The sequence below is a fragment of the Pseudogymnoascus verrucosus genome, assembly GCF_001662655.1.
Source record: "Pseudogymnoascus verrucosus strain UAMH 10579 unplaced genomic scaffold scaffold_33, whole genome shotgun sequence".
Classification (NCBI taxonomy): domain Eukaryota; kingdom Fungi; phylum Ascomycota; class Leotiomycetes; order Thelebolales; family Thelebolaceae; genus Pseudogymnoascus; species Pseudogymnoascus verrucosus.
The window spans coordinates 89,567-112,241 of NW_017263684.1; the positions used below are offsets into that span (position 1 = coordinate 89,567).

Below are 22,675 nucleotides of genomic sequence, written 5' to 3' on the forward strand. Positions count from 1 at the left end.
GCGTCGCCTGGAAACATCGCGGCCCCTACCAAACATCACACATCAACCACCACTTTTAAGACCGGCCCAGATCCTCTACACTTCCATATCACCTCGTCGTATTCCAATTCACCATGCCTACTGCCAAAGGTGCGGACTGGGAAAAGTACAAGAAGGAGTTCGCGGATGATGAGGTCGAAGAGAAGAAGATCACACCTTTATCTGATGAGTACGTGCAGAACTGATCAATCCAACTGGCATTACCATCCTAACATCTAGTGTTTAGGGATATCCAAGTTTTAAAAACGTATGGTGCTGCGCCGTACGCATCAGCGTTAAAGAAGCTAGAGAAGCAAATCAAAGAGAAGCAGACGAGCGTCAACGACAAGATCGGCGTCAAGGAATCAGATACCGGTCTTGCGCCACCGCATCTCTGGGATGTCGCCGCCGATAGGCAACGAATGTCGGAGGAGCAGCCTTTACAAGTAGCCAGGTGCACGAAGATTATCCAGGATGAGAAGAACTCTGAGAAGAGCAAATATGTCATCAACGTCAAGCAAATAGCGAAGTTCGTCGTGCAGCTCGGCGAGCGCGTTTCGCCTACGGATATCGAGGAGGGCATGCGAGTTGGGTAAGTGTTTATCTGAGCTGTTCTGTCTGTGACTATGGCTAATTTGTATCTACAGTGTCGACCGCAACAAGTACCAGATCCTCCTTCCTTTGCCACCGAAAATCGATGCGAGTGTGACGATGATGACAGTGGAGGAGAAGCCGGATGTTACCTACGGAGATGTCGGTGGATGCAAGGAGCAGGTGGAGAAGCTAAGAGAAGTCGTGGAGATGCCATTACTCTCACCTGAACGATTCGTCAACCTCGGAATCGACCCGCCAAAGGGAGCATTACTTTACGGCCCCCCTGGTACCGGAAAGACACTCTGCGCCAGAGCCGTGGCGAACAGGACAGATGCGACGTTTATCCGTGTTATTGGCTCAGAGTTGGTTCAGAAGTATGTCGGAGAAGGAGCGAGGATGGTCAGAGAGCTATTCGAGATGGCCCGTACCAAGAAGGCGTGTATCATCTTCTTCGACGAAATCGACGCCATTGGAGGTGCTAGATTCGATGATGGTGCAGGAGGTGACAACGAAGTCCAGAGAACTATGCTGGAGCTAATCACACAACTGGACGGTTTCGATGCGAGAGGAAACATCAAGGTCATGTTCGCCACCAACAGGCCATCCACTCTTGATCCGGCCTTGATGAGACCGGGACGTATTGACAGGAAGATCGAGTTCTCCCTTCCTGATCTTGAGGGCCGTGCCAACATTCTCCGCATTCACGCCAAGAGCATGTCGGTGGACCGCGATATCCGTTGGGAGCTGATCTCTCGTCTCTGCCCCAACTCGACAGGTGCCGAGCTGAGGTCCGTCTGCACAGAAGCTGGTATGTTCGCTATCCGCGCACGCAGGAAGGTTGCGACGGAGAAGGACTTCTTGAGCGCGGTGGATAAGGTCATTAAGGGCAATCTCAAGTTCAACTCTACGGCGACGTACATGCAGTACAACTAGATTAGATTTACGGTAATGGCTTTGGCAAACAGCAAGGTGTACTATATCATGGCGTAGGGGGACTAGGAATTCGACCTTTTCTGATTGCAGAACTTAAACTCACATCTTTCAATGGCTTCTTCGATATTGTGATTGACCCTTTAGATTGTGTTTTCTTTCGTTATCATGACTTCAATATGGTGCCACGAAGGAGTTCCAGGATTCGGACACCGGTGTCAGTCACTAAAATAGTGAGTTCTAGTATTTGGAGTTCCAGTATTCGGATACCGGTGTCAGTCACTAGAATAGTGAGTTCTAGTATTCGGAGTTCCAGAATTCGGACAGGAGTGTCAGTCACTAAGATAGTGAGTTCTAGACACTGGTGTCCGAATACTAGAACTCGCCCAGAAAGACCCCAACGAGGCCCTTGACCGGCTGAATATTTACCCGAGCCGCTGTAGATGCCACCTTGATAGAGACCCTTGGTCGTCATCAAGCTCACAAGGCCCAACAAGCTTCATATAGAAAGCCAGTATCTGGCACGATGCGGCGAGATTTGGCAGCACTGATTGCTGCAGTTGGACTGGCATCAGCTAGTCAAACTGTCTTCAGCATCCACGATGACATCGATGCATTCCCACAGGTATGAATGATACATCAACCATCCGCGCATAGCTAAATACTAAAAGTCCCCATAGTACAGCATAGTCTTCTCCCCCTCCCCCATCTCCTCCTCCGAAGCAGCAGATCTCCTCGAACCTCCCAAGCCATCAAATGGCGCCGAACCCTCCGCCATCCCTCTCGAATACACCCGCCTCCTCCTACACTCCACACCACACCTCTGCTCGATCCCGCGCCCTCCGACGGAAGAGCGCAACCTCACCAGCGAAGCCCTCCACAAAGCCTCTCTCGCCCTAGAACTCTCGCGCGCCAACACCCACGGCTGGGAGCTTCTCGCCCCGCTGGGCAAATCGTGCCTCTACTACACGTCTGGCTGGTGGTCCTACAAGTTCTGCTACAACGACTCTATCACCCAATTCCACGCCGCGCCGCCCCAGCCGGGCCGTCCGCAATTCCCACCTGTTCGAGACCCGAGGACGCCACAATTCGTCCTCGGACGCGCGAAGAAGGTTCCGGGACAGGATTCAAAGACGCATGGGAAGTTCTATGATGACGGGTCCAGCGAGAAGACGGGGGGCGGGAGTGATCTCGAGCTGAGAGGATCGCAGGAGGAGGATTCGGAGTACTACGAGGATGACGAGATAAAGGGTATCCTGCAGGATAATGGGGATAATCGCTACCTGGCCCAGAAAATGAAGAGTGGCACCCTCTGTGACCTCACCATGCGCCCTAGAGAGATCGAGATCCAGTACCATTGCCTAGCTACCGGAGTTGATCGGGTCGCTTGGATCAAAGAGGTGACGACGTGTTCGTATCTGATGGTTGTGCACACGCCTCGCCTCTGCAAGGACGTTGCTTTTCAACCCCAGCCCCAAGCTGAGACGCTGGAGATATTGTGTAAGCCCATCATCGGCGAGGAGGACGAGGAGGGCACCATCGGGTCCTCCTCCACTGATTCCGCGCCTCAAGAGCCTGCCGCCAGCGGTGAAGCAGCGGCAGAGACTAGCAAGAATGCAGCGGATATCCTGAAGAGCCTCGCGAAGGAAAGGGCGAAAGATAAACCCCTGATCATCGGCGGCACAGTAGTAGGCGGCGGAGAGTACTTCCCCGCCTCCGACCCGCCACTTCTCCAACCACCATCATTCTGGGCCGCGAATACGCGCGCCAACACCAAGAAACCCATCATGATCGCCAAGTCCGACACAAAACTAACCCCCAAGGGCGAAAACGCCGCAGCAAAAGCGCCTCCCAGCGCTCCCGACTCCGCGAAGTTAGCAGCTTCTCTCAATGCGCGCCTCGAATCCGACGGGGTTGTGACGATTGAGATCCTGGCGCATGGATTGGGGCAGAACGACGGGTATCATATTATGAATGATGAGGATCTGAAGAAATTGGGGATGTCGGCGAGTGTTGTGGAGGGGTTGGCGGAGACGCTGAGGAGTGCGGCGGGGGAGAATGAGTGGACGCTTGCGTTGGTGGAGGGGGAGGGGGTGGTGGGGAGGGAGGTTAGGGGGGTGATTGATGCGAAGGGGAAGGAGGAGGGGGGGAAGGAGTGGGCGTGGGAGGATGTGGAGGAGTTGTTGTTTGGGCAGAAGGTGGAGGATAGGACGGGGGAGATGGGGGCGAAGGTGGGGAAGGAGGAGAAGAAAACAGGGGCGGAGAAGAAGACAGGGACGGAGAAGAAAGCAGGGACGGAGAAGAAGACAGGGACGGAGAAGAAAACGGGGAAGGAGGGTAAGGCTGAGCGGCAGCAGAAAGGTGGTCAGAAGGAGGAGGAGGGGAGTGAGGAGGTATACTATAAAGATGAGCTGTAGCCCTTCTACTACGCATAAGGGGACTAAGCCTACGTTTCACAAGGGGAAATAAGAGTAGCAGTGTATAAATATGATATCATGAATTCCAATTCAAGTCTGAAGCTGTGTCTAAAATACAAATTTCCCTATGTTAACTCCACCCATGCCAATCTCTAACGCCATAACCCCCATTCCATTCCGAAGATTGCCTGCCCTATTGCATCATCCTCTTCCCAATCTCGCTCTGCCATCCCTTAGCGCGCTCAAACCCATTCTGGTGATTCTGATAATCCCTAAGCGCGTTGTACACCTGCTCCTGGCTGTTCAACACGAATGGTCCGTACTGCACGACCTTCTGATCGAGTGGTAGACCGGCGACGAGGTAGAAGTGTCCTGGCTCCGTGGCATCTGCCGCTACAGCAGCTGTGACGGTATCACCAGCCTGCTCAAAGACAACATTGTGAAACTGTCCGACTTCCGTCTTCTCCTCGCCGCTACCAAAGCTAGTCGTGCCCGCGAGCGTATAAGCGAACGCGTTCCAACCCGCCGGAATCGGCTGCGTAATCTTTCCACCCGGCTGGACCTCAATATCGAAAATCCAAACCGGCGTATAAGCCAACTCCTTCACCGAATCGACGCCATGGCTCTGCCCAGAGATGACCTTAATATTGACCTTCCCATCATCCGTCTTGACCTGCGGAATCTCGCTGGCCCTCAGATCGCGATACCGCGGCTCGCACATCTTCAGTTTCTCGGGCAAGTCGACCCAGAGCTGCATTCCGACCACGGGGGAGCCGTCAGAGAGCTCGCGCGGCATCTCGGCGTGCATTATGCCGCGGCCGGCGGTCATGAATTGCAGGTCCCCCGCCTCGATGGTGCCTTTGTTGCCGGCGAAGTCTTCGTGGTCGACGGCGCCGGAGAGGAGGTAGGTGATTGTTTCCTGGCCTCTGTGGGGGTGGTCGGGGAAGCCGGAGCCGGGGGAGCTGGTGAAGTGGTCTAGCATGAGGAAGGGGCTGAAGTTGCGCAGTTGAGGGGTGCCGATTGAGCGGCGCACTTTGGCGCCTACACCCTCGGATTGCTGGATAGCCAGGAAGGCTTTGCGGATTGCGCGGGGGACGGACATGGCTTCTGCTTTTGGCTCGCCGTATATTTCAGTAGGAGGAATGACTGGGAGGCCCTCAAAGGAGGTAGAGCCTGTAGTTTGGGAGTTTGAGGACGACGTGGTGACGGTTGTTTGGTTGTTGTGGTTTCTGTGTAGAAGGTCTGTCAATGGACCGATGCGGGCGAGTATAGTATCACTGAATGCGATTGAGATGATTGCGATTGCGGTTGTGAAAATGAACAAGAACAGCTTCATCGGGATTGAATGGGAGTTTAAATACCAGAGAGAGAGGGAGAGCTAGGGAAAAACGAGAATGAGAGAGAAAGTTCGAAAAGATACTATACTCTTATAGGGCTCTTTCAAACATATTATCTCAGCATTACTACAAGACTGGAATCAGTGTATTCGGAGGTGGTGGGGGCGGCCGGACAGGTAATGTGGGGTACCGAGCTTGATTTGCGATGATGAATCAGCCTTGGGATGGGGACTAAGCGGTTACATAAGGATTTCAAACTCTCTGAACCGCCAACACGTGATTTCGCACGTGACAGCTGTCGCCTTTTGAGCTCCTGCCTATACTCAATGTTCTTCCAAATCATCGAATAAGCTGCTTAGCTTCTCATGGACACACATAGTTTCGCATTTCTAACTCTTTCAAATCTGCTTTCAAAAAATGCTGCCCACGGGGCGCGTTGCATTGTAGCTAATAATTAACTAAGATAATATAAGGTCTCTCGCTCTCCTAATCCAGAGAGAGCTCAATTTGAGTGAGGATTTATCCAACCATTTCGCCAGTCCGTCCCTTCCACGTAGATAAACACCCGCTAAATCAAACCCAACCCAATTTCCCTGTCCCGGCCGAAAAACACCTGACCGAGAACCTCAAATGCTCGCCAAAAAAACTGCTCAGACTCGTACTTTAAAGAGCCAAATAGGTCCTCCTCGGATCTGGGCTCCGCGGCGTCGTCTTCTCCATATCCCTAATAACCTTCACCACCTCCTCTCTCGTCCCCTTGATCGCCCAGGGCTTCGCGCGAGCCATACCGGAGTGCTCGAAGTCAACGTACTTGAGGCTCGGGTGCGCGCCGTCGACTAGCTCCTGGATCATGAGGGTGCTCAGGAATACGCCGTTGTTGGCGATGACGGTCTCGAGGTGCTTGAGCTTGCGTAGCTGGTCGATGATGTAGATGTTGTAGATGGGGCGGAGCTCTTGGGAGTTCCAGGACCAGGATTTGGGGAGGTCGGAGACGTAGATTGTGTCTGTCCATGCGGAGGGCGGGTACTTGTCGTCGACGACGAGGAAGTCCTCGGCGAGTTGGATGCGGGAGATGTTGATGGTGCTGTTGCTGTTAGTCTCTTGCTCGAGTTTATTGGTAAGGAGTGTGTCAACTTACTTGAGGTACTGGCATGATTGAATGGCGTGGCATAATCCACCGAGTGGGATATCGCGGGAGAGTGCCCAAGCCTCAAGGAACGGGTTCGGCTGAGGATGCTTCCTGTGTGTCATCCGCCTCCTCGTCGGTCTCCTCTCCGGCACATGCAGTCTCGATCTCCCCTGATAAAGATCATGGTTCCTAAACTTCCACTCCCTCCACCCCGCCTCAGGCTGTCTCTCAAACTGCGCAACCTGCGCAAACCCGCTAACATCCAGCACCCTCACCCTATCACCATAGTGTTTATGGTGGCTAACCGTGTACGCAAACTGCGCAAAGCGGTAGGTCGATGCGAAAAGTGGGGTGTGGTACATCAAGTTCGCCGCAGCCTCCGTCAGAGCCGAATGAACCAGCATGACATCGCGCAGCTCCTTCTGCTCAAAGTCCTTGAATATAACACCCAGCACCTCGGTCGGGAGGTTCAGCAGCGTCGGTTTCGGACCCTGCATCCTCCTCCGCGAGCGGATTGACGAAGCAACCGACCTCACCGACGCCGACGACTGCCTGCGCTTCTGCCTAATCACCACATTGACGCCGTCTACCCGCGCACGCCGAGCCGACATGTTCATCTCCGGCGGTATGAGGGATCTGATGTTCTGTCTCTTTCCCAGCAGGGCTCCTCCTCCATCAACGCCTAGGACGCCTATGGGCGGGCCGACGAGGCCGCGCGGTCGTGCGGGCCCGTTGCCGTCGACCTGTGCGAGAACGGAGGCATGGGCGCGGAACTTGAGGTTTACGGACGAGGCTCGGTAGGGCGACGAGGCTGAGAAGACATGGCGCGGCCCGAAGGCGAGAGCGTTGGAGCGCTGCGATACCTGGATCGAGTCGTTATCTCTTCCCCTGGGAATCATAATATGTTAATATCCGAATCCTGTCTGTGAGGTTTGGTAGGAAGGGAAGGGAAGTGTGGGGAAACGGGGGGGGGAACACGTACATTTGAGGATTGAAGAATGAGGGGTTGATCCGAGTGGTGGTCGATATGATGATGCTAGTCTTCCCGTTGTGGAATCGCCACGGCAATCGGGTTTGGGGCTATGGCAAGAAGGTCCGAAGGTCACGAGCACACACAGGACAGGACAGTTCAAAGGCTGGATGGTCAAGAGTTTGTAACAACAGTTTTCACTATTCGCGACAGACTCCTAATAAGTAGCGATGAACGTTATGATGGTGATGTGTTTGTGATGTATGCGAAGTGATGTGATGTGATGTGGTATAGGTTTACTTTCTATGATCTAGGAGTGAAGCTGGGAGGGGAGAAAGGATGGCGCAGACGGGTTTATTATAGGAGCAGGGAGAGGGAGGGAGCAGGGAGGGAGGAGGGAGGCGGCGGCTATGCTCTGTGCACAAAAAGAGGGTGTACTAGACTCGGTATGTATTCATTCGTACTCCATGCAGGGAGTCTAGAGTTATTTGTGATTTGTGAGGATGAATAGTACCATAATATCCATAATATGTATGTTAGCACATGTATGCTCACATGTATGCTCACATGTAGCTACGGAGTCGATCACATTTACGACCGACCGGTAACTTACCAATGATCGACCCATATAAACAGATAGAGCCCAAGCGGGTCCCTGCCGCGACTATCACCTAGCATTACCCATTACCCACCATCCATCCACCATCACTCGCCCCCTCCCATAAAACCCACCATACACGAACCACACCATCACGAGTGCCCAGGCTCGTTAAATGTTAGCTATGCACCCTCTATGGATTCTCTATGGATGAAATCTCACCCCAACTCCACCCTCTCGATTGCTTTTGGAAGGGGCTGTGCTACACTACACGCCTCCTTCTCCTCATAATGCGAGCGCCAAGCAGTGAGTCAACCGGGCGATAGAAATCGTGGATGCGATACACAGTGTATACATACAGCAATACTGTAACGTTAGTCGTGGAGACATCGAGGAGTAGTGGTTTAGTAGCACCATACTAAACCGCAGTTAGTGAACTCTTTTCTTTGTTGCCTTGTCGCGTGACACAATTATGAACACACACATCCCATAAGTGTTGTGTGGGTTGTTGTATGGGTTGTGTATGGGAATCCAGGCCCTGCTACAGACCTTGCAAATATTGCCTCCAGTTCGTCATATGATGAAATGTGACGGTATGTCAATATCAGCCATCAGCCATTGTTACAGTACTCCGCACACCGGACTGTACAGTACGTGCGAACACCGATCACACCGATCATCGGGTTACTGCATCCTATCCCATCATCCCATCTCACCTCCTTTCCTCACCACCCCCATCGCCCGCTTCAATGTCTCAACCCCCTTCTTCATCTGGTCTTTCCTCCCTCCACCGTCCCCACCTCCCATTTCCGTGGGGGAAAGTCGAGTCGTCGGGGAGCTCAAAGCGGAACAGCCCGGGCGGGTCGATCAGCATTTGACTTTCCCACACTCCCACATCCACCCACACGCTGGCAGCCTGCCGTACGCTTGCAAGGTAGATCCCCTCGGCTCTCGCCTCCGCCGTGGCCCTCTCTACTGGGGAGCTATGGGTCCTATAACATTGTCAATTTCCGAACAGACTCTTGGGACGTTGAAAAAAACTAGGATTATTTTCTTCCACCTTGCCTGGTTTGGTTAAAAGGAGATGAGATGGGGATCATTGGGACCCGACGGTATGGTCTTTGCGATGGGGAGTTTCTTCCACGTGGGAAATGCGGATGCGATGATTGAGAAATGTGCGTGTGCTGGTGGTGAACTCGGTTATGCCGTAGTAGCAATGTCGAAAGGGGTCGCCCTGGTGTGGGATGGGCGCATGTAACGAAGTGGATTTGCAGCGACTTTCGCATGCATAACGAACGGCACCTCCACAGAAGTTGTACGGGGTTGTATGTACGAGTATCACATCTGGATAAGTTATTTTAGACTCTCTTGGCTATGGGGATAAATACGCGGCCTCTCCTGAGTATATATCCGAGGATAATTATGGCTGGGCGTTTGTGAGGTGCTGAAGTATCTGATCTGAGGATAATTATGGTTATGCGTTTGTGAGCTGGCGGAAGTGTCCGATGGCGGTGCCTCCAGCAGCTCTGCCCTGACATCCTGTCCTGTGCGCTGTACAGCACAGCGTTTGAGGTTGAAGAATAAAATGCTTCACCGCCAGGTTTGGTTAGGGTTCTCAGACACGCAGATGCTACTCTGGTAGATAAGAACTTGCGTGCAAATCCATAGATATTCTAAGCTTAATCGGGGCAATCAAAATAAAACTGAAACTATCACTGACGATGTTCACCACACTATGCTTACAAAGGAAAGCCCGGATAAGTTATCGAGTGAAGTAGGAAGGAGCACAATATGCCAACAAAACATATCCTTCATGCGTTACTGAGTAAGTAGGAAGGAGCACAGTATCACAAAGAAAACAAAGCCTCAATGAATTACTAATTCAATTCATAGAGGCTTTGTTTTGTTTGTGAGTAGGAAGGAGCACACACAGAGAGCTTTCATGAGTTACTAAGTGAAGTAGCCTTATTACTGAGTGAAGTAAGGAGCATGTGACTTCCACCCCACATCAAACAGAGCCCTCGGCTAAACGATATTCCGCAATCCGCAACTGCCCTGCGATAAACTCACCAATCTACAATCCACCCAAGCTTCACTCCGCGCCTTACCACTCACCAGCAACCCACCATTCTCCGCCATGAAAACGACAATACCACTTCAACCGTGAGCAACGCCCAAACCGGTCCCGTCCATCCACACCCACACATACACAGACACACCCACCCACCATGTCATCCCACGCAATCCACCACGCGCTCCTCCGCCCCTGCGTCCTCCACATCCTACGCGCCGCCGGCTACCACTCCACGAAACCCTCCGTCCTCGACGCCCTCACCGACATCGCCGGACGCTACATGCACCTCCTCGCGACATCGACGGCGAACCACGCCGCAGCCGACCCGACGGAGCTGGGGATCTCGATCGCGGATGTGCGGCTCGCGATGCAGGATTGCGCGGCGATTGTGCCAGAGAAGGTGTGGGAGGATCAGGTGTTTGATGGGGAGGAAGATGTGAGGGGCGTGGAGGTGTTTGTGGAGTGGGCGAGGGGGGAGGCGAATAGGGAGATTAGGAGGGTGGCGTTGGAGGGGGGGGAGGAGGGGGGGGGGGATTATTTGATGGGTAGGTCTACTTGCTATTGTGGCGCGCAGGTGATGGGGGATACTGACTGTCTACAGCACTGAAGAAGAAACACGATAAGGGTGATGAGGAGAGCAGGTATACGGGAACGATTATCGGGCACGAGGCGGAACCGAGGGCGATTCCGGTGGAGGGGGGGGATATCACGAGTTTGAAGGAGTGGGCGGATATACTGCATAGGAACGCGGCGAAACAGACTGTCAGCTCTGAGGATACGTCACGGAGGCAGTCGTCGGAACTCAGTTCGGTGGGGGATGGCGATCAGGATATGGAAGGGATGGTTTTTTCTTAGGGATCATTCGGGATGGAAACACACAACACCACACACACACAACTTGCATAGCGAAGGCGTCACGGCGAACCTGGATTTGAAGAGGCACAAACACCAACAGAGATTTCATCAGCACAAAAAACCTCTCCAATTTCCGACTCTGTGAGAGTGAATCCTACACCGCGCCCGTATCCTCATCCACCCCCCTCGCCTCCCCCCCACCATCAACATCCCTCCCCCACCTCCTCTCCTCCCCCCACCTCCCCCTCTCCCCCTCCTGCTCCCTCTTCTTCCTCTCCATCTCCCTCGTCAACGAATCTTCCTCCCCCCACCCCGCGCTCTTCTTCCCCAGCTGCGCGTCCATCACCGCCCCCTCCCCCGGATCCGCCATCTGCTCCCCCTCGAGCTCGGCCTGGGGTGGTCCGATGCCGCGCGTGGGTAGGATGGGGGCCCCGTTGCGGGGGTGGTCGTGCGGGTGTGAGCCATGGCCTGAGGCGGTGGTGGAGCCCATGGTGTTGGCGCTTGTGCCGGGTTGGTTGGCGTTGGTGGTGGGGGTTAGGGTGGTGGAGGTGCCGTGGATGGCGTTGAGGTAGGTGGTTTGTTGGGAGGTTGTCATGGTGGGATTGAAGGGTTGATTGTGGTGGTGGTGGTGGTGCGCGGGATTGGCGCTGGAGGAGTGTTTGAGAGGAGGCAATACCTAAGGAGTTGATATGGGATGGATTGGGAGGCATTGTGGTGGTTGGCTGGGGATTTGATACTGGGCGAGCTGTGACGTAGTTTTGAGGGTCAGAGGGGACAGGTTATTTTGACGTAGGTTTACTGGGTGAGACTGATAATAATATTAAATGGCCATGACTACAAACTCAATGCTTGATATTCTATATTTTATATCTTTCCTGTCCTAGGATCACGGGATAAATGTCTTACTCGTAATATATGTCGGTGGTGGCCGATGAGAAAGTTTCAATTGCGGCTACAAGCTCCCAATGCCAAGGGTATGACGGGAGGGGCCAAGCTACGACATACATCCACGACGACAAACACTCAGCCTCGTCCTCGTGCCTCGTCCCAACGACTTCAGAAACCAATATCTCTCGGTTTATTTACACAATCCTTTCCCCACACGCCATTTGAACAGTTCTACACCTCAGATCTCACACCCCACCACACGACCACAGCTTCCCAAGCTCCATCGTCAATCTCGAAACCCTCAACTACCCCGCCATGCGGCGATAACCCGACCAACCTACCTCATCACCACAACACCACAACACCCACCCCCCCCCTCCCCAAAAAAATGCCCTACCCCTTCACCCTCCCCACCACCTCCCCCCTCCGTCTCCCCTCCCACTTCGACTCCCCCACCCACCCCTCCCTCCCCCAGCACACATCCACCCTCCGCGCCCCCCTCCGCTCCTCTCTCAAACACCACAAGCGCCTTCCCCCCCCCCAACGCGCCTCTCACCTCCCCTCCCTCCTCAACACACTCGAAGCCTACTACCCCGCCCTCCTCGCCCTGGACGCCGGTCTCACCCCTTCACCAAGCCTCGACGTGGTGTTGACATCCACCCCCCGCTTCTCGTGGCGCCCGACACTCACGAGCAGTTTACCCGGAACGAAGAGGCTGGAGCTGAGCTCCCTAGAGTACGAAGTCTTCTTCACCCTCGCCACGCTCTCATACCTACACACCCTCCTCGCACGCACAGCCCTCCACCCCCTCTACACCACCACCGCCGCCTCCCCCACCCCCAAGGTCCGCACGACTCTAATAACGAAAGCAACGAAACACCTCCTCCAATCCGCACAAATCCACCTCTACCTCGCCCAGCGCGCCGATACTTTACGCACAACATCGCCCCTCACACCCCCCGCCTTGGACATCAGCCCCCCCACCCTCCGCGCCCTCTCCTCCCTCGCGCACGCGGAGGCGACGCTACTGGCCGTGTTGAAAGATGACCCCTACCCCGCGGCCCTAGCGCAGGAGCGGAACGAGAACGACAAAGAGTGGATGATCCGCGCGCCCTCCATCCCGAAGGTGCGCGCGCACTTGTTCGCGAGACTGTGTTTAGCAGGCGCCGCGCACGCGGAGACGGCTAGTAGTTTGCTAGCAGGGAACGAGGCGACGGAGGGGAAATTGCTGGGGAGGGTGGGGGCGGGGAAGGTGGATGAGGGGCTGGTGCGGTATGTGGATGACCTGCGCCGCGTGGGGAGGGCAAGGGCGTGTAGGTTCTTAGGAATCGACCGTGATCTCGACGGCAAGACGGGTGAAGCGATCGCCTGGCTCCGCGCGGGTATGGCGGAGCTAGGTCTCTCACCCCCCTCCTCCTCCTCCGATGACGCCAGCGGCGGGAAGAAACGCAGCGGTCTAGGACTCAGCCGTCTCAAATCCAGCATCTCCTCCAAACGCGAGGAAAAGCGCGTCGAAAAATCCGGTGACTGGGGCGCTGATGCGGGGAAGGCGGAGGAGGCTAGGGTGTTGGCTGCGCTGGAAACGAAGTGGGTTAGGGAGAATGACACCGTCAACTCCCAGCACATACCCGATCCGGGGGCGTTGACGGGGGAGATGCCGAGTGGGAGGGAGATTTATACGGTTAAGGCTTGGGAACCGGTTGTGTTGGGGGGGGAGGAGTTGAGGAGGTTGAGGGGACCGCCTGGGGGGGAGGGAGGGGGGGAGGGGGAGGGGGGGAGTAGTGATTCTGAGGAGGAGGGGGGAAGCGGGGGGAGGGAGGCGGATAGGGTTGTGGTTGGAGCGTTTCCGGGGAGTGGGGGGTATTATTAGAGGACGGGGGGGATGGGTGTAGGAATCATGTATGGGATGGGATGGGGGTTATGTGATGGATGGATAGAGAGATTAATATCACAATTCGATGTGTCAAAAAGAGTTGAAAGCGAATCAGAACTAGGTGAAGTAAAGTGAAGAGAAGTGTAGTTTCAACTCGTTTCTATAATTGGAACATCCAAAAAAAATTACATATGGAACAAATGGTTGTTAACAACGCCCTCCTCCCTTTCTGATACCTTACATGCACCTTTCCCTTCTTCCCCCTTTTCCCATTTTCTCCACATCATCCCGTATATATATCTTACAACAACCTTTCAGCAAAAAAGAGCGTCTATAACAAACGACTCCCCGAGTAGAGCAACCCGCCTGGTGACTCAAGCCAACCTGCGCCGTGCCCTCCTCGCTTGCAAGGTGACCCCATCATACAATAAACACACATATTGTACAAACCCCCCCTACTAGCACACACTCAGCACTTAAAAGCTGCTTCCCCTCTCACCCCTATCTCCTCTGTCACCCCCCCTCGGCGCACGATCCCCGCGTCCACCACCACCACTCTGCCTCGTAGTCATAGAGTAATCCAACCTCAACGCCCTATTATAAACCTCCTTCCCCTCCAACGCCTCCGCCGCCTTAACCGCAGACTCCACATCCGTGAAATCCGCATGCGCGAATCCTCTCGGCTGTCCGGTACGGCGATCAATAGCAACACGGACATCGATGACGTTGGCGATGTCGCGGAACAGCTTGTTCAGGTCGGCATCGGTCATCTCGAAGGCGAGGTTGCCGATGAAGAGGGTCTTGGAGGGGGGGTTCTTGGGCTTGACGGTCGAGCGCGTCTTGGCCATGTAGTTGACGATGAGGCGGCGGCCTTCGAAGATGGTTTGGTTGCGTTGGTCGATGGCGTTGCGGGCGGATTCGATGTCTTTGAATTCGATGTATCCGAATCTGCTGTGCGTTAGCTTTGTGCTCCTCAATTTCTTATACTCCAGGAGGAAGGGAGGTAAACGTACCCCTTGCTAAGACCTCTGGGATCCTGCGCAATCCGACTCGACACAATCTCGCCATACGCGGCAAACTCCCTCTCCAAATCCTGCGGCGTAACCTCAAACAGCAGATTACCCACATACACCGAGTTCGTCGGCTGCAGATCCATCGGCGGCCTCGAGTTCGGTCTTGTCCCATCCACACTATCCATTCCAAAGCCACTCGCCCCAGTCTCAGCCGCCGCCGCAACAGCGGAGCTCACGGAAGACTGCTCAGAGGCATCGGTGGAGATGGGCTCGTCAGACGACGCGGTGGTGCTGCTGTTGTAGCGCTTGAACGCCGAGATGACGGATGCGGATTGGCGGATCGAGAGGGGGGTGGAGGTGCGCGGGGCGGCGCGGAGGAGGGTGCTCGCTGGGGCGGCGAGGGCGCGGGCTGCGGCTCTCTTGATGAAATGCCTGTTGAAATTGTTAGTATTCGTCCGATACGGCGGCGGATTGGATGATTTCCGCGGGAGAAGGGGGAAGAATTGCAACGGCGCTCTTCCGCGTCAAGGGGAGACTTACATGATGATGGAGATTGGTTTGTGGATTCGAGGGAAGATGGATGTGGTGGAATGAAGGATAGATGGAATGTTTCGAAAATTATGGTCTCTTGCTCGGGGGATAACTTTTCGTTCGGACGGGCCTTGCGCTAGGCTGTGTTGAGAAATTGCTTGAGCTAGCGGATTATATCACGCTCCGAGACGGGAGGAAAAGGGAGAGGTCACGTGCCCATAATAACCTTGTATGCTGAATCAAGACTCTCCCACTACCTAACAAAGCTGTCACTGGGCGAGTTATATCAAGAATAGGAGTTCGGTTTTCAGTTGAAACGTATTTGGCTAGTAACATAGCTTGATTATTCAGTAGATTGGTTTAGATACTTCATTCAAAGTATCTCTATCTTCTACACTCCGCCTCTCCACCCCGTCTCTCCCCAGGTCATCGCACATATCCCATTACTTTAGTCCCGACCCATCCAAGGGTCATCTGGGGTAACGACACTGTCCCAAGACCCCATGCGGTCCCTCAAGCTGGTATTCCCAAGCCATCATCAGCCATGCCATGCCATCCAAAGCCAACCCCCCTCCCCCTTCTCTCCCACCATCTCAAAAAAAATCGCAGCTGTCAACAAAACAGATGCGAGGGTATAACAATTACATGTCTCTCCCACCCCACCCCACCCCGTTCCCCCCTTCCCACCACCCCCACGGATCCAAACCAAAAAAAAAAGGAGGCAAAACCTAATACACCGATGTGATAACAATGAGCTACTTTTGCGAGCGCATGTGCCGATAAAAAAAAATCCCCGCCCAAAAATACAATAGATTAGAACAAGAGGTAAAGGAGGCAAGTCCTATAGCGACAGAAAGATACCCGGCGGCGGGCATAAGAGATGGGCAGTACATATGCTGATAGATTGAAGTCGTCGAGATGGGCGCCACATTCGCTGCGGTAGCCGTAGTCGTTCGCTATGATGGCGGGGTATAGTCCGTCCGTAGACAAGACCGTCATCCGCGTTTTTCATCCGCGCCGATATTAGAACAGATAAATAGCTAAAATATGCAGTCATGATATGCGTGGATGGAATCAGACCCGTGGCTGGTAGGGAGGTGCGTATCCGTTGGTAGCAGGCCTCTCCTGGTGGTATTGCACCCCCGTCATGGAGTCCCCGGGCTGCTGCTGCTGCTGCTGCTGCGGGAAGGGCGCGGGTATAGGTGTGTTTAGGCTCCGCAGAGGGGGAAGGCCGACTTCAGGCCGGGCTTCTTGGCGGGGGTGTCCGCGGTAGGGGTCGTTGCTGTAGTTGTCGACCGGTGGTGGCGCTTGGCTGACTGGGACGGCGTGCGGTTGCGCCATGTCGCCTCTCATTAATGAGAATTCGTGGCGCATTGTGCGGACTTCAGCGCGGAGCTCGGCGACCTCGTCTCTGCTCCTCTGCAGCTCCGACTCTTTCCGCGCGTTGTCCGACTGCATTTGACGGTAATGTTGCTCTAGGTTTTGGCACCTGTCTTCCTGTGCCTTGTGCTGTGCGATAGCTAGATTGTATGTTAGTGATTATTTCGCATCAAATGAAGGGAAGTAAACTTACATTTGCTCAAGATCTCCCACTTGCTTGTCTTGTTACCGCGTTCCGACGGTAGCATTTCCCGTAACTCATCGTACAGCTCCTTCATTTCGTTCCTACGCTTCCGTTCCGCCAACTTGTGGCTCTTGCGAAGCTCAGGCGTACGACTATAAGGTTGTGTGCTGCCCGGCGAGCCGCCCTCCTCATCGCGGATATCGCCGACCTGGCGATGTTGCAGGGAGTGGTGGTGGTGTGCGGCACCGTGGAACTCAGACGAGCCGCGGTTCATCTGCGGGAACTCGGTTTGGGGATAGCCATCCTCCAGACGCCGTTGGCCGTGCGGTAGGCGGGATTCGGTGGTGTACTGGCTGCTAGCCATAGACTCTGCAATGCTGCTGCGGCGGGACTCGAGGTACGACGTCGCATGGCTCTCGATTTCCGAAGGGTTCATGGAGATGCGACGATCAGTGTCGTCAGGGAAAGCCCATGGCTGTCCCTTTGTGGGCTCAGCCGCATTGGCAACTGCACTGGCGGCGGGGCCCGTAATAGTAGGCGCGGTTCGTACATTATACCGTTGAGAGTTGGGTTGGTATGCGTTTGGGAACCTCGGCGCCGAGAGTCTGTCCGAGTTGGACACGCTCAGCCCCGGATTCCGCTGCTGCTGCAGGCTGCTCTGTATGGAGGTGGTGGATTGGTTGTTGCTCGCGTAGGGGGAATTGCCCTGGAGTCTCATGCCCTCGAAGCCGCTGTTTATGCGCCCGTCTACGCTCTCGCGCCTCGAGTCGGCCACCGACGTTGTCGACACTCTCTGGCCAGGCGCATTGTAGGCCGGGTTGAGCTTGGCGAGCATGCTTTCGTCCATGCTGGAAGGTGTCGTCGGGGAAGTCACCATTGACGTGATGGACATGCCTCCAGACACGGGGGAGGCCAGAGGTTGGGGGGCATGCCCGGTTGTCGCAATAGGCGACGGTGTCATATCGGCGGTGGAAGATTGGTAGCCGTTCGACGGCGACGGGGTAATGGAGCCAGTGTTCTGGGGCGCAGCTATTGAATTATCTGTGTAGAATTGATTAGCATGCGTCGAGTGAAGAAGAAGTCGGCCCGCAGAGTGAGCGGCCTGGGGGGCCCGGGGGGTGAATCCTCACGTTTGCTGCCGTCGCCATTCGTACTGGCGCCCGAGTAATAAGCCGAGTCTCGCTGTTCCTTGGTGGGGTTGAGGACGTCTACAATTGTAGCAACCGGCGTCGGTTGCAGAACAGTTGGTGTTATATCGTTCATGGTGTCAGAGAGAGAGAGAGAAGAAATGCAAGCACGAGATGCGACGACGATTTCGTCGGGGATTGCTGCAGAGGGGGATCACAGCAATTTGACGGTTGGGGGTGGTGGTAAGCCAAGCTAAGGCGCGGCGCGGCGGCGCAAAAACGTGGAACCCAGGGCTGGTCTGGTAGCGATGTCAATTGATTTGTAGTGACTGGAGGTGGTGTGCCGCAGAATGTAGGATCGGGAACAGTTTGTTCTAAGTTTTTTGGGTATAGATTGTTTCTTTTTTGTTTGATGAAAGGACAGTTTCTTTTGGAAAACTTTCAAGTAGAAGAAAGGGAAGGGTTCGAAAGAAGAGAAGGAAGGGTAGTAAGTAAGTATAAAGTAGTGGAGTGCGTGAACCACGAGATTGTTTAAAGTGAAGGTAGGAGGAGGAGGAGGGTAGGTAGGAGACTACTACGGAGAGAGAGAGACAAGCAGGAAGGTAGTGAGAGTGACAGAGTTTAGGGTGGGCTAGGTGGGTTAGATGGGTTGGATGGGTGGTAGTTTTTGTAGTGGATGTTGTAGTGGTACATAGTTCGGTATAGAGCGAGTTGCGACTAGACAGGGAGTGTAGTTGTACTGTACCTAGTCGTGGTAGTAGTGGTACCTTTTTTACTAGGAGTAACTAGGAGTGAGTGTATCTTCTTCTCGGAGTACGGTTGAGTTTAGAGAGAAGAGAAAGAACGCCCAGGTGCCCAGGTGACCGGGGGGTGGAGGATATAGGGCGGGGCGGGGCGGGGGGCAGGGGGACAGGGTGTGGGTGGAAGAGAGGATGGGGGTGTGGGAGGGATGGGAGGGAGGGATGAATGGGTAGTGGTATGGATATGGGTGGTGGTTGGATGGGTGGTGGGAGAGGGACAGGGTGTGTATGTGTAGATGGTTAGGGGTGGGAAGGAGGTGTGTCCGGAGTAGGAAGGGACAGGGGTAGGAGATCGGGATGGCGTTCGAGAAAATGGAGGCGGAAGGGAGGGTGGTGGAGGGAAGGGAGGGTGGTAGTGTGGTAATGACGAGTGAAGGGGATGGGATCACCTCCATCGGGGAGACACGAGCAACGCACGGCGTAAGAGTGGAATCCAAGTACGGCCAAGTCCTACCTACTCGAGAATCCTCCGTGCATCGCCACTGTTGATTAGGTCGAGTGTACCTAACATGCCCTTTCAATACCACAATACCACATTCTTTTACCAGTGCGCGAACCCGTGTGGAGGATGGATGTGGAGGATGTTTCGGCGCCGTAGTCGCGCGGTGGGCAGGGTTCGAAGTGGTCTACTACCACTACTACTGCTAAGCTAACTACTACTATACTACACATACTACCATACTACTACACTTATTAGCCAAGTGGGGCATAGGCCCGCGTGAATTGGGCGAGGGCCGGATGGTCAATTGCCCTGATCCAGGTGATCCTTGACCAGCTAGACCGGAGTAGTGAGCCTACCTACTCTACATCCTACCTTGACCTAACTAAGCGTAATACCAAGAAACGTAAACTAGTCCAGTAGTAGTAAGAGTGGAGTGGCGGTTGCGTGCCAAACTTGTGTCCTACCTTCACCTCTGCCCCTGTCTACGTCGTCTGATTGGCTCATAGCTGCTCGGGTAGCGGAGGAAGGGGTCTCAGATGCTTATCGATTATAGGCTGAACTAGAGCTAGAGGCTAGGACGGAGATCCCAGGAAGGGTATGTGACCCGGTATTCTCGACGGTACAGACTGTACGGAGCATATCCCGTGTGTAAGACTAGGACAGCCACGTTGTTGATGACAAGACGAGTGCCTCCAGTGGAGTAGGTGGTGGTGGGATGTGGATGTGAGGTGTGGATGTGAGTGAGGTGTGGATGTCGTGAGGTGGATGTCGGTCGGAGCATGGTTGGAATAAGGTAGACTACTAAACAATATGTACGTAGAGTACTCTCCGTGGCCTGTGGAAGACACGCGAAGAAAAGGCGATGATGATCCCCGAACCACCCACGCCGTCCTTGGCTCTTGGTAGTATCGGCGAACTGAACTGAACTGAACTGAACTCTGCTGTAACTGTAAGCTGTGGTGATGGTGGCTTGCCTATGCATGCGCGCCCATGTTGGTCCGATCTTGTCTCACTCTCCCACCACCTCCTCTCCGTTGCCGCCGCTCTCAATGACTGCAAAGTGTCACGAGGGTGGTGAGCAGTGAGGACGATCGAACGAGGTGTCGAGTGTCAACCTCCCTTTCCTACCCGCCCGGTCATCTCACCTCTCTCCCCCGACCGACCGACCGACCGACCACCACACACACACGGCTACCTGCATCATCTGCCCGTGCAACATTAGCAGGCGCAGGTTACACCTTTCATGTGTATCCGTGCGTATGCAAAACCGAAGTGCACCGTACGTACGTACTGTACTGTCCAAAGCTCAGGCAGGCGCGCGACATCCATCGCCAATACCTGCGGTGGTTGGGGCGTCTTCCGTGCGACCTGGCCTGCTAAGCAAGGGATCTCTGACTTTCATCGAACGCCCATTCAAGCCAAGGGGTTGGTTGGCTGACTGGCTGGCTGGTTGTGCAAGGGACAGGCAGCCAGGCAGACAGACGCCGAGGGAGGAACGCAGGTAACGTCTATTTTCCTCCTTGTGGCCATGAAACGTCCCTCGGTCAATTCGTTATTATCATGAGATAGCTGCTGCGTGCTGTATTATAGCCCTCCCTTCTCTCGGTTTCTTTCCCATTATAGGACGTGTGTGTCTGTGTGTTTGTGTGTGTTTGTGAGATCGCCGCAAGCATCCTGGTACTTGAGCTTATCTCGGAACTAACATCCCCCGCCAACTTCGCGATTGGCGGGCGCGCGAATTCAGGAACGGGTGCTTTTTCTCACGTGGCAGGTGGTGGGTGACGACGTTGTGTCTGGATAATGGATATACACAAGCTACGAACCACCACCAACACCGCTACTAAAAAACCGACTCAATAAACAATTTGTTTGTGAAGTTGTGAGTAACACAAAACTATCAACTCCTCAACTTTTAGATTCCGCATAATTGTTTGGTCAAACACCCTGCCGCGCGCTCTGACATTGTCTTTGCCCACTGAGCCTCGGGACGCCCTCCCTCTGTCACTTCTTCTCTACCTTCCCATCCATCCCCTCCCCTCACTCCTCCCTGTACCACATGTGATACCGTGAAGCCAGGTAATTATTCCCAGGAGGTCGTGCGACACTTTCCTCCGATCCTGCTCGATCTCGCTCTTCCCTATAATTACATACCGAGGCCAGTCAAAGGTTCCGTGCGTCGGTCGGTCGGTGATGCGGGAATGGGAAATATGATGCCCGGCCATCTTCACTCCCTGGATTCCGCTCGATCTCTTCATGACTGCTGCAACGGGAATATCCGTTCAAGACAGCTAGGTGTGTGCGACAAACTGGGTAATAAAAATCCATACCTCCTCCTTTCCCGTTGTACCCGCTCCGTCCTCCCTCCCACCGGCCTACGTTAGATATACAGAATAGACCGACCATTTCACTATCTAATCAGTCCTCCCACTCCTCCCTCTCCTCGTCATTTCTCTCTATTCCCCAGCCCATCCGCATCAACGGTACCGCACCCACCACACCCCTAGAACAACTACCATCCACTAGACCCCCCCATCCATCCCACCGCGTCGGTCCAGCCCACTCCCCGGCCACGAGTCCTGTGCCGTCCCCCCCGTCCTCCAGCCGAGCACACGGCACGGCACCCCCCCCTCGCGTGCTGTAACAGTTCTCCATCACCTACATGAAAGCCCTCTCGGCGAAAGAAAAGTGGGGAGTGCGGTATGAAGTTTCCCGGATCCCCCCCTTGCCCATCCACTTTACTTTCCCTAGATGGCAGATCCCCGAGTGCGTGGACACACACATAGGCACCGGCGTGGTGGATTTTTATGGGAATTCTTGTGGGGCCGTGGGGGGGGGGGGGGGGGGGGGGCCGGGGGGGGTGGGGGGGGGGGGGGGGGGGGGGGGGATGGGGATGTAGAGGTACAGGTTACTTTGCCCAAGGGGGATATGGGCGCGAGCGAGAGGTACTTACTTACTGCTGTAAGCGTTTTGGCTTCATGGAGGATGATGGGGATGGGATGCAAGGGGGATTACATGTGCACGCTTACTTCCCGATTAGTGGTATCAAACGAACAAAGGGAGACGGACGGGGGGAGGGAGAGGTGATAATGGTATTGTATGAAGGCCCATCTGTACCCCAGACACATGGCCCTGTGCCGTCCCTGTCCTCTCCTCCCTCCTGCACCCCAACCAACCCTCACCATCCCAATCCCCCATCAACCACCACCTCCTCCCAAAGCAGCAATCCCTCCCTCCCTCCCTTCCTCCCTCCCACTCCTCTTCCTCCTATAGCGTGCTTCCCTATGTATCCTCTAGCCTCTAGCCTCCCTCCCGCGGGATCTCGGAGAACCACCACCACCACCCACCACCTCGCGGCTCCCGCCCACGTTCAGCCAACAAAGCCACCTCGCGCGCTACGGCGTAAGTTTTAGTGGGTTGGGGGAGAGGAGACGGGGAGACGACACCACATACAGTACAGTACAGTACAGTACGTACTGTAACCTCACGCATGGCTAACAGTACCAAACAAAAAACCT

The 22,675-nt window shown here is 54.7% G+C and overlaps 9 protein-coding genes across 9 annotated transcripts; 4 read left to right on the forward strand and 5 right to left on the reverse strand.

Annotated features, from left to right (window-relative positions):
- Positions 1-4: 4 nt before the first annotated feature.
- Positions 5-1,655, forward strand: RPT1 (protease subunit component). The gene is made up of 3 exons (XM_018276764.2): positions 5-208; positions 266-610; positions 666-1,655. The coding sequence occupies exons 1-3, from the start codon at positions 114-116 to the stop codon at positions 1,543-1,545; spliced, it is 1,320 nt and encodes a 439-aa protein (XP_018128863.1). The 5' UTR covers positions 5-113; the 3' UTR covers positions 1,546-1,655.
- Positions 1,656-2,005: 350 nt separating this feature from the next.
- Positions 2,006-4,061, forward strand: YOS9 (protein OS-9). Its single transcript, XM_018276765.2, has 2 exons — positions 2,006-2,167; positions 2,223-4,061. The coding sequence occupies exons 1-2, from the start codon at positions 2,069-2,071 to the stop codon at positions 3,957-3,959; spliced, it is 1,836 nt and encodes a 611-aa protein (XP_018128800.1). The 5' UTR covers positions 2,006-2,068; the 3' UTR covers positions 3,960-4,061.
- Positions 4,017-5,698, reverse strand: VE01_07331 (uncharacterized protein). The gene has a single exon (XM_018276766.2). The coding sequence runs from the start codon at positions 5,293-5,295 to the stop codon at positions 4,153-4,155; it is 1,143 nt and encodes a 380-aa protein (XP_018128801.1). The 5' UTR covers positions 5,296-5,698; the 3' UTR covers positions 4,017-4,152.
- Positions 5,699-7,324, reverse strand: VE01_07332 (uncharacterized protein; the record flags this gene model as incomplete). Its single annotated transcript, XM_018276767.2, has 2 exons — positions 5,699-6,380; positions 6,435-7,324. 2 exons carry the CDS (start codon positions 7,322-7,324, stop codon positions 5,960-5,962), a joined length of 1,311 nt encoding a protein of 436 aa, XP_018128798.1. The 3' UTR covers positions 5,699-5,959.
- Positions 7,325-10,065: 2,741 nt separating this feature from the next.
- Positions 10,066-10,922, forward strand: VE01_07333 (uncharacterized protein; the record flags this gene model as incomplete). The annotated part of the gene is made up of 2 exons (XM_018276768.2): positions 10,066-10,612; positions 10,669-10,922. The coding sequence occupies exons 1-2, from the start codon at positions 10,222-10,224 to the stop codon at positions 10,920-10,922; spliced, it is 645 nt and encodes a 214-aa protein (XP_018128799.1). The 5' UTR covers positions 10,066-10,221.
- Positions 10,923-11,076: 154 nt separating this feature from the next.
- VE01_07334 (uncharacterized protein) lies at positions 11,077-11,517 on the reverse strand (the record flags this gene model as incomplete). Its single annotated transcript, XM_018276769.1, has 1 exon — positions 11,077-11,517. The coding sequence occupies one exon, from the start codon at positions 11,515-11,517 to the stop codon at positions 11,077-11,079; it is 441 nt and encodes a 146-aa protein (XP_018128796.1).
- Positions 11,518-11,932: 415 nt separating this feature from the next.
- Positions 11,933-13,680, forward strand: VE01_07335 (uncharacterized protein; the record flags this gene model as incomplete). The annotated part of the gene is made up of 1 exon (XM_018276770.2): positions 11,933-13,680. The coding sequence occupies exon 1, from the start codon at positions 12,199-12,201 to the stop codon at positions 13,678-13,680; it is 1,482 nt and encodes a 493-aa protein (XP_018128797.1). The 5' UTR covers positions 11,933-12,198.
- Positions 13,681-13,836: 156 nt separating this feature from the next.
- On the reverse strand, positions 13,837-15,331 carry VE01_07336 (uncharacterized protein). The gene is made up of 3 exons (XM_059463875.1): positions 15,237-15,331; positions 14,697-15,128; positions 13,837-14,631 (listed from the first exon to the last, which is right to left on the reverse strand). Coding segments are annotated over exons 1-3 (906 nt in total). The 5' UTR covers positions 15,239-15,331; the 3' UTR covers positions 13,837-14,159.
- Positions 15,332-15,920: 589 nt separating this feature from the next.
- Positions 15,921-18,725, reverse strand: VE01_07337 (uncharacterized protein). The gene is made up of 3 exons (XM_018276772.2): positions 17,922-18,725; positions 16,801-17,832; positions 15,921-16,747 (listed from the first exon to the last, which is right to left on the reverse strand). The coding sequence occupies exons 1-3, from the start codon at positions 18,052-18,054 to the stop codon at positions 16,302-16,304; spliced, it is 1,611 nt and encodes a 536-aa protein (XP_018128795.1). The 5' UTR covers positions 18,055-18,725; the 3' UTR covers positions 15,921-16,301.
- Between the last annotated feature and the right edge of the window lie 3,950 nt (positions 18,726-22,675).

Coding starts and splice junctions, on each gene's coding strand:
- RPT1 (XM_018276764.2), top strand. CDS start 114: ATGCCTACTGCCAAAGGTGCGGACTGGGAAAAGTACAAGAAGGAGTTC. Junction 209..265: donor ATCACACCTTTATCTGATGA/GTACGTGCAGAA, acceptor TCTAGTGTTTAG/GGATATCCAAGTTTTAAAAA. Junction 611..665: donor GAGGAGGGCATGCGAGTTGG/GTAAGTGTTTAT, acceptor TTGTATCTACAG/TGTCGACCGCAACAAGTACC.
- VE01_07336 (XM_059463875.1), bottom strand. Junction 14,632..14,696: donor CCCAGAGGTCTTAGCAAGGG/GTACGTTTACCT, acceptor AACGCACAGCAG/ATTCGGATACATCGAATTCA.
- VE01_07337 (XM_018276772.2), bottom strand. CDS start 18,054: ATGAACGATATAACACCAACTGTTCTGCAACCGACGCCGGTTGCTACA. Junction 17,833..17,921: donor GAATGGCGACGGCAGCAAAC/GTGAGGATTCAC, acceptor AATTCTACACAG/ATAATTCAATAGCTGCGCCC. Junction 16,748..16,800: donor GTGGGAGATCTTGAGCAAAT/GTAAGTTTACTT, acceptor CATACAATCTAG/CTATCGCACAGCACAAGGCA.
- YOS9 (XM_018276765.2), top strand. CDS start 2,069: ATGCGGCGAGATTTGGCAGCACTGATTGCTGCAGTTGGACTGGCATCA. Junction 2,168..2,222: donor ACATCGATGCATTCCCACAG/GTATGAATGATA, acceptor AAGTCCCCATAG/TACAGCATAGTCTTCTCCCC.
- VE01_07331 (XM_018276766.2), bottom strand. CDS start 5,295: ATGAAGCTGTTCTTGTTCATTTTCACAACCGCAATCGCAATCATCTCA.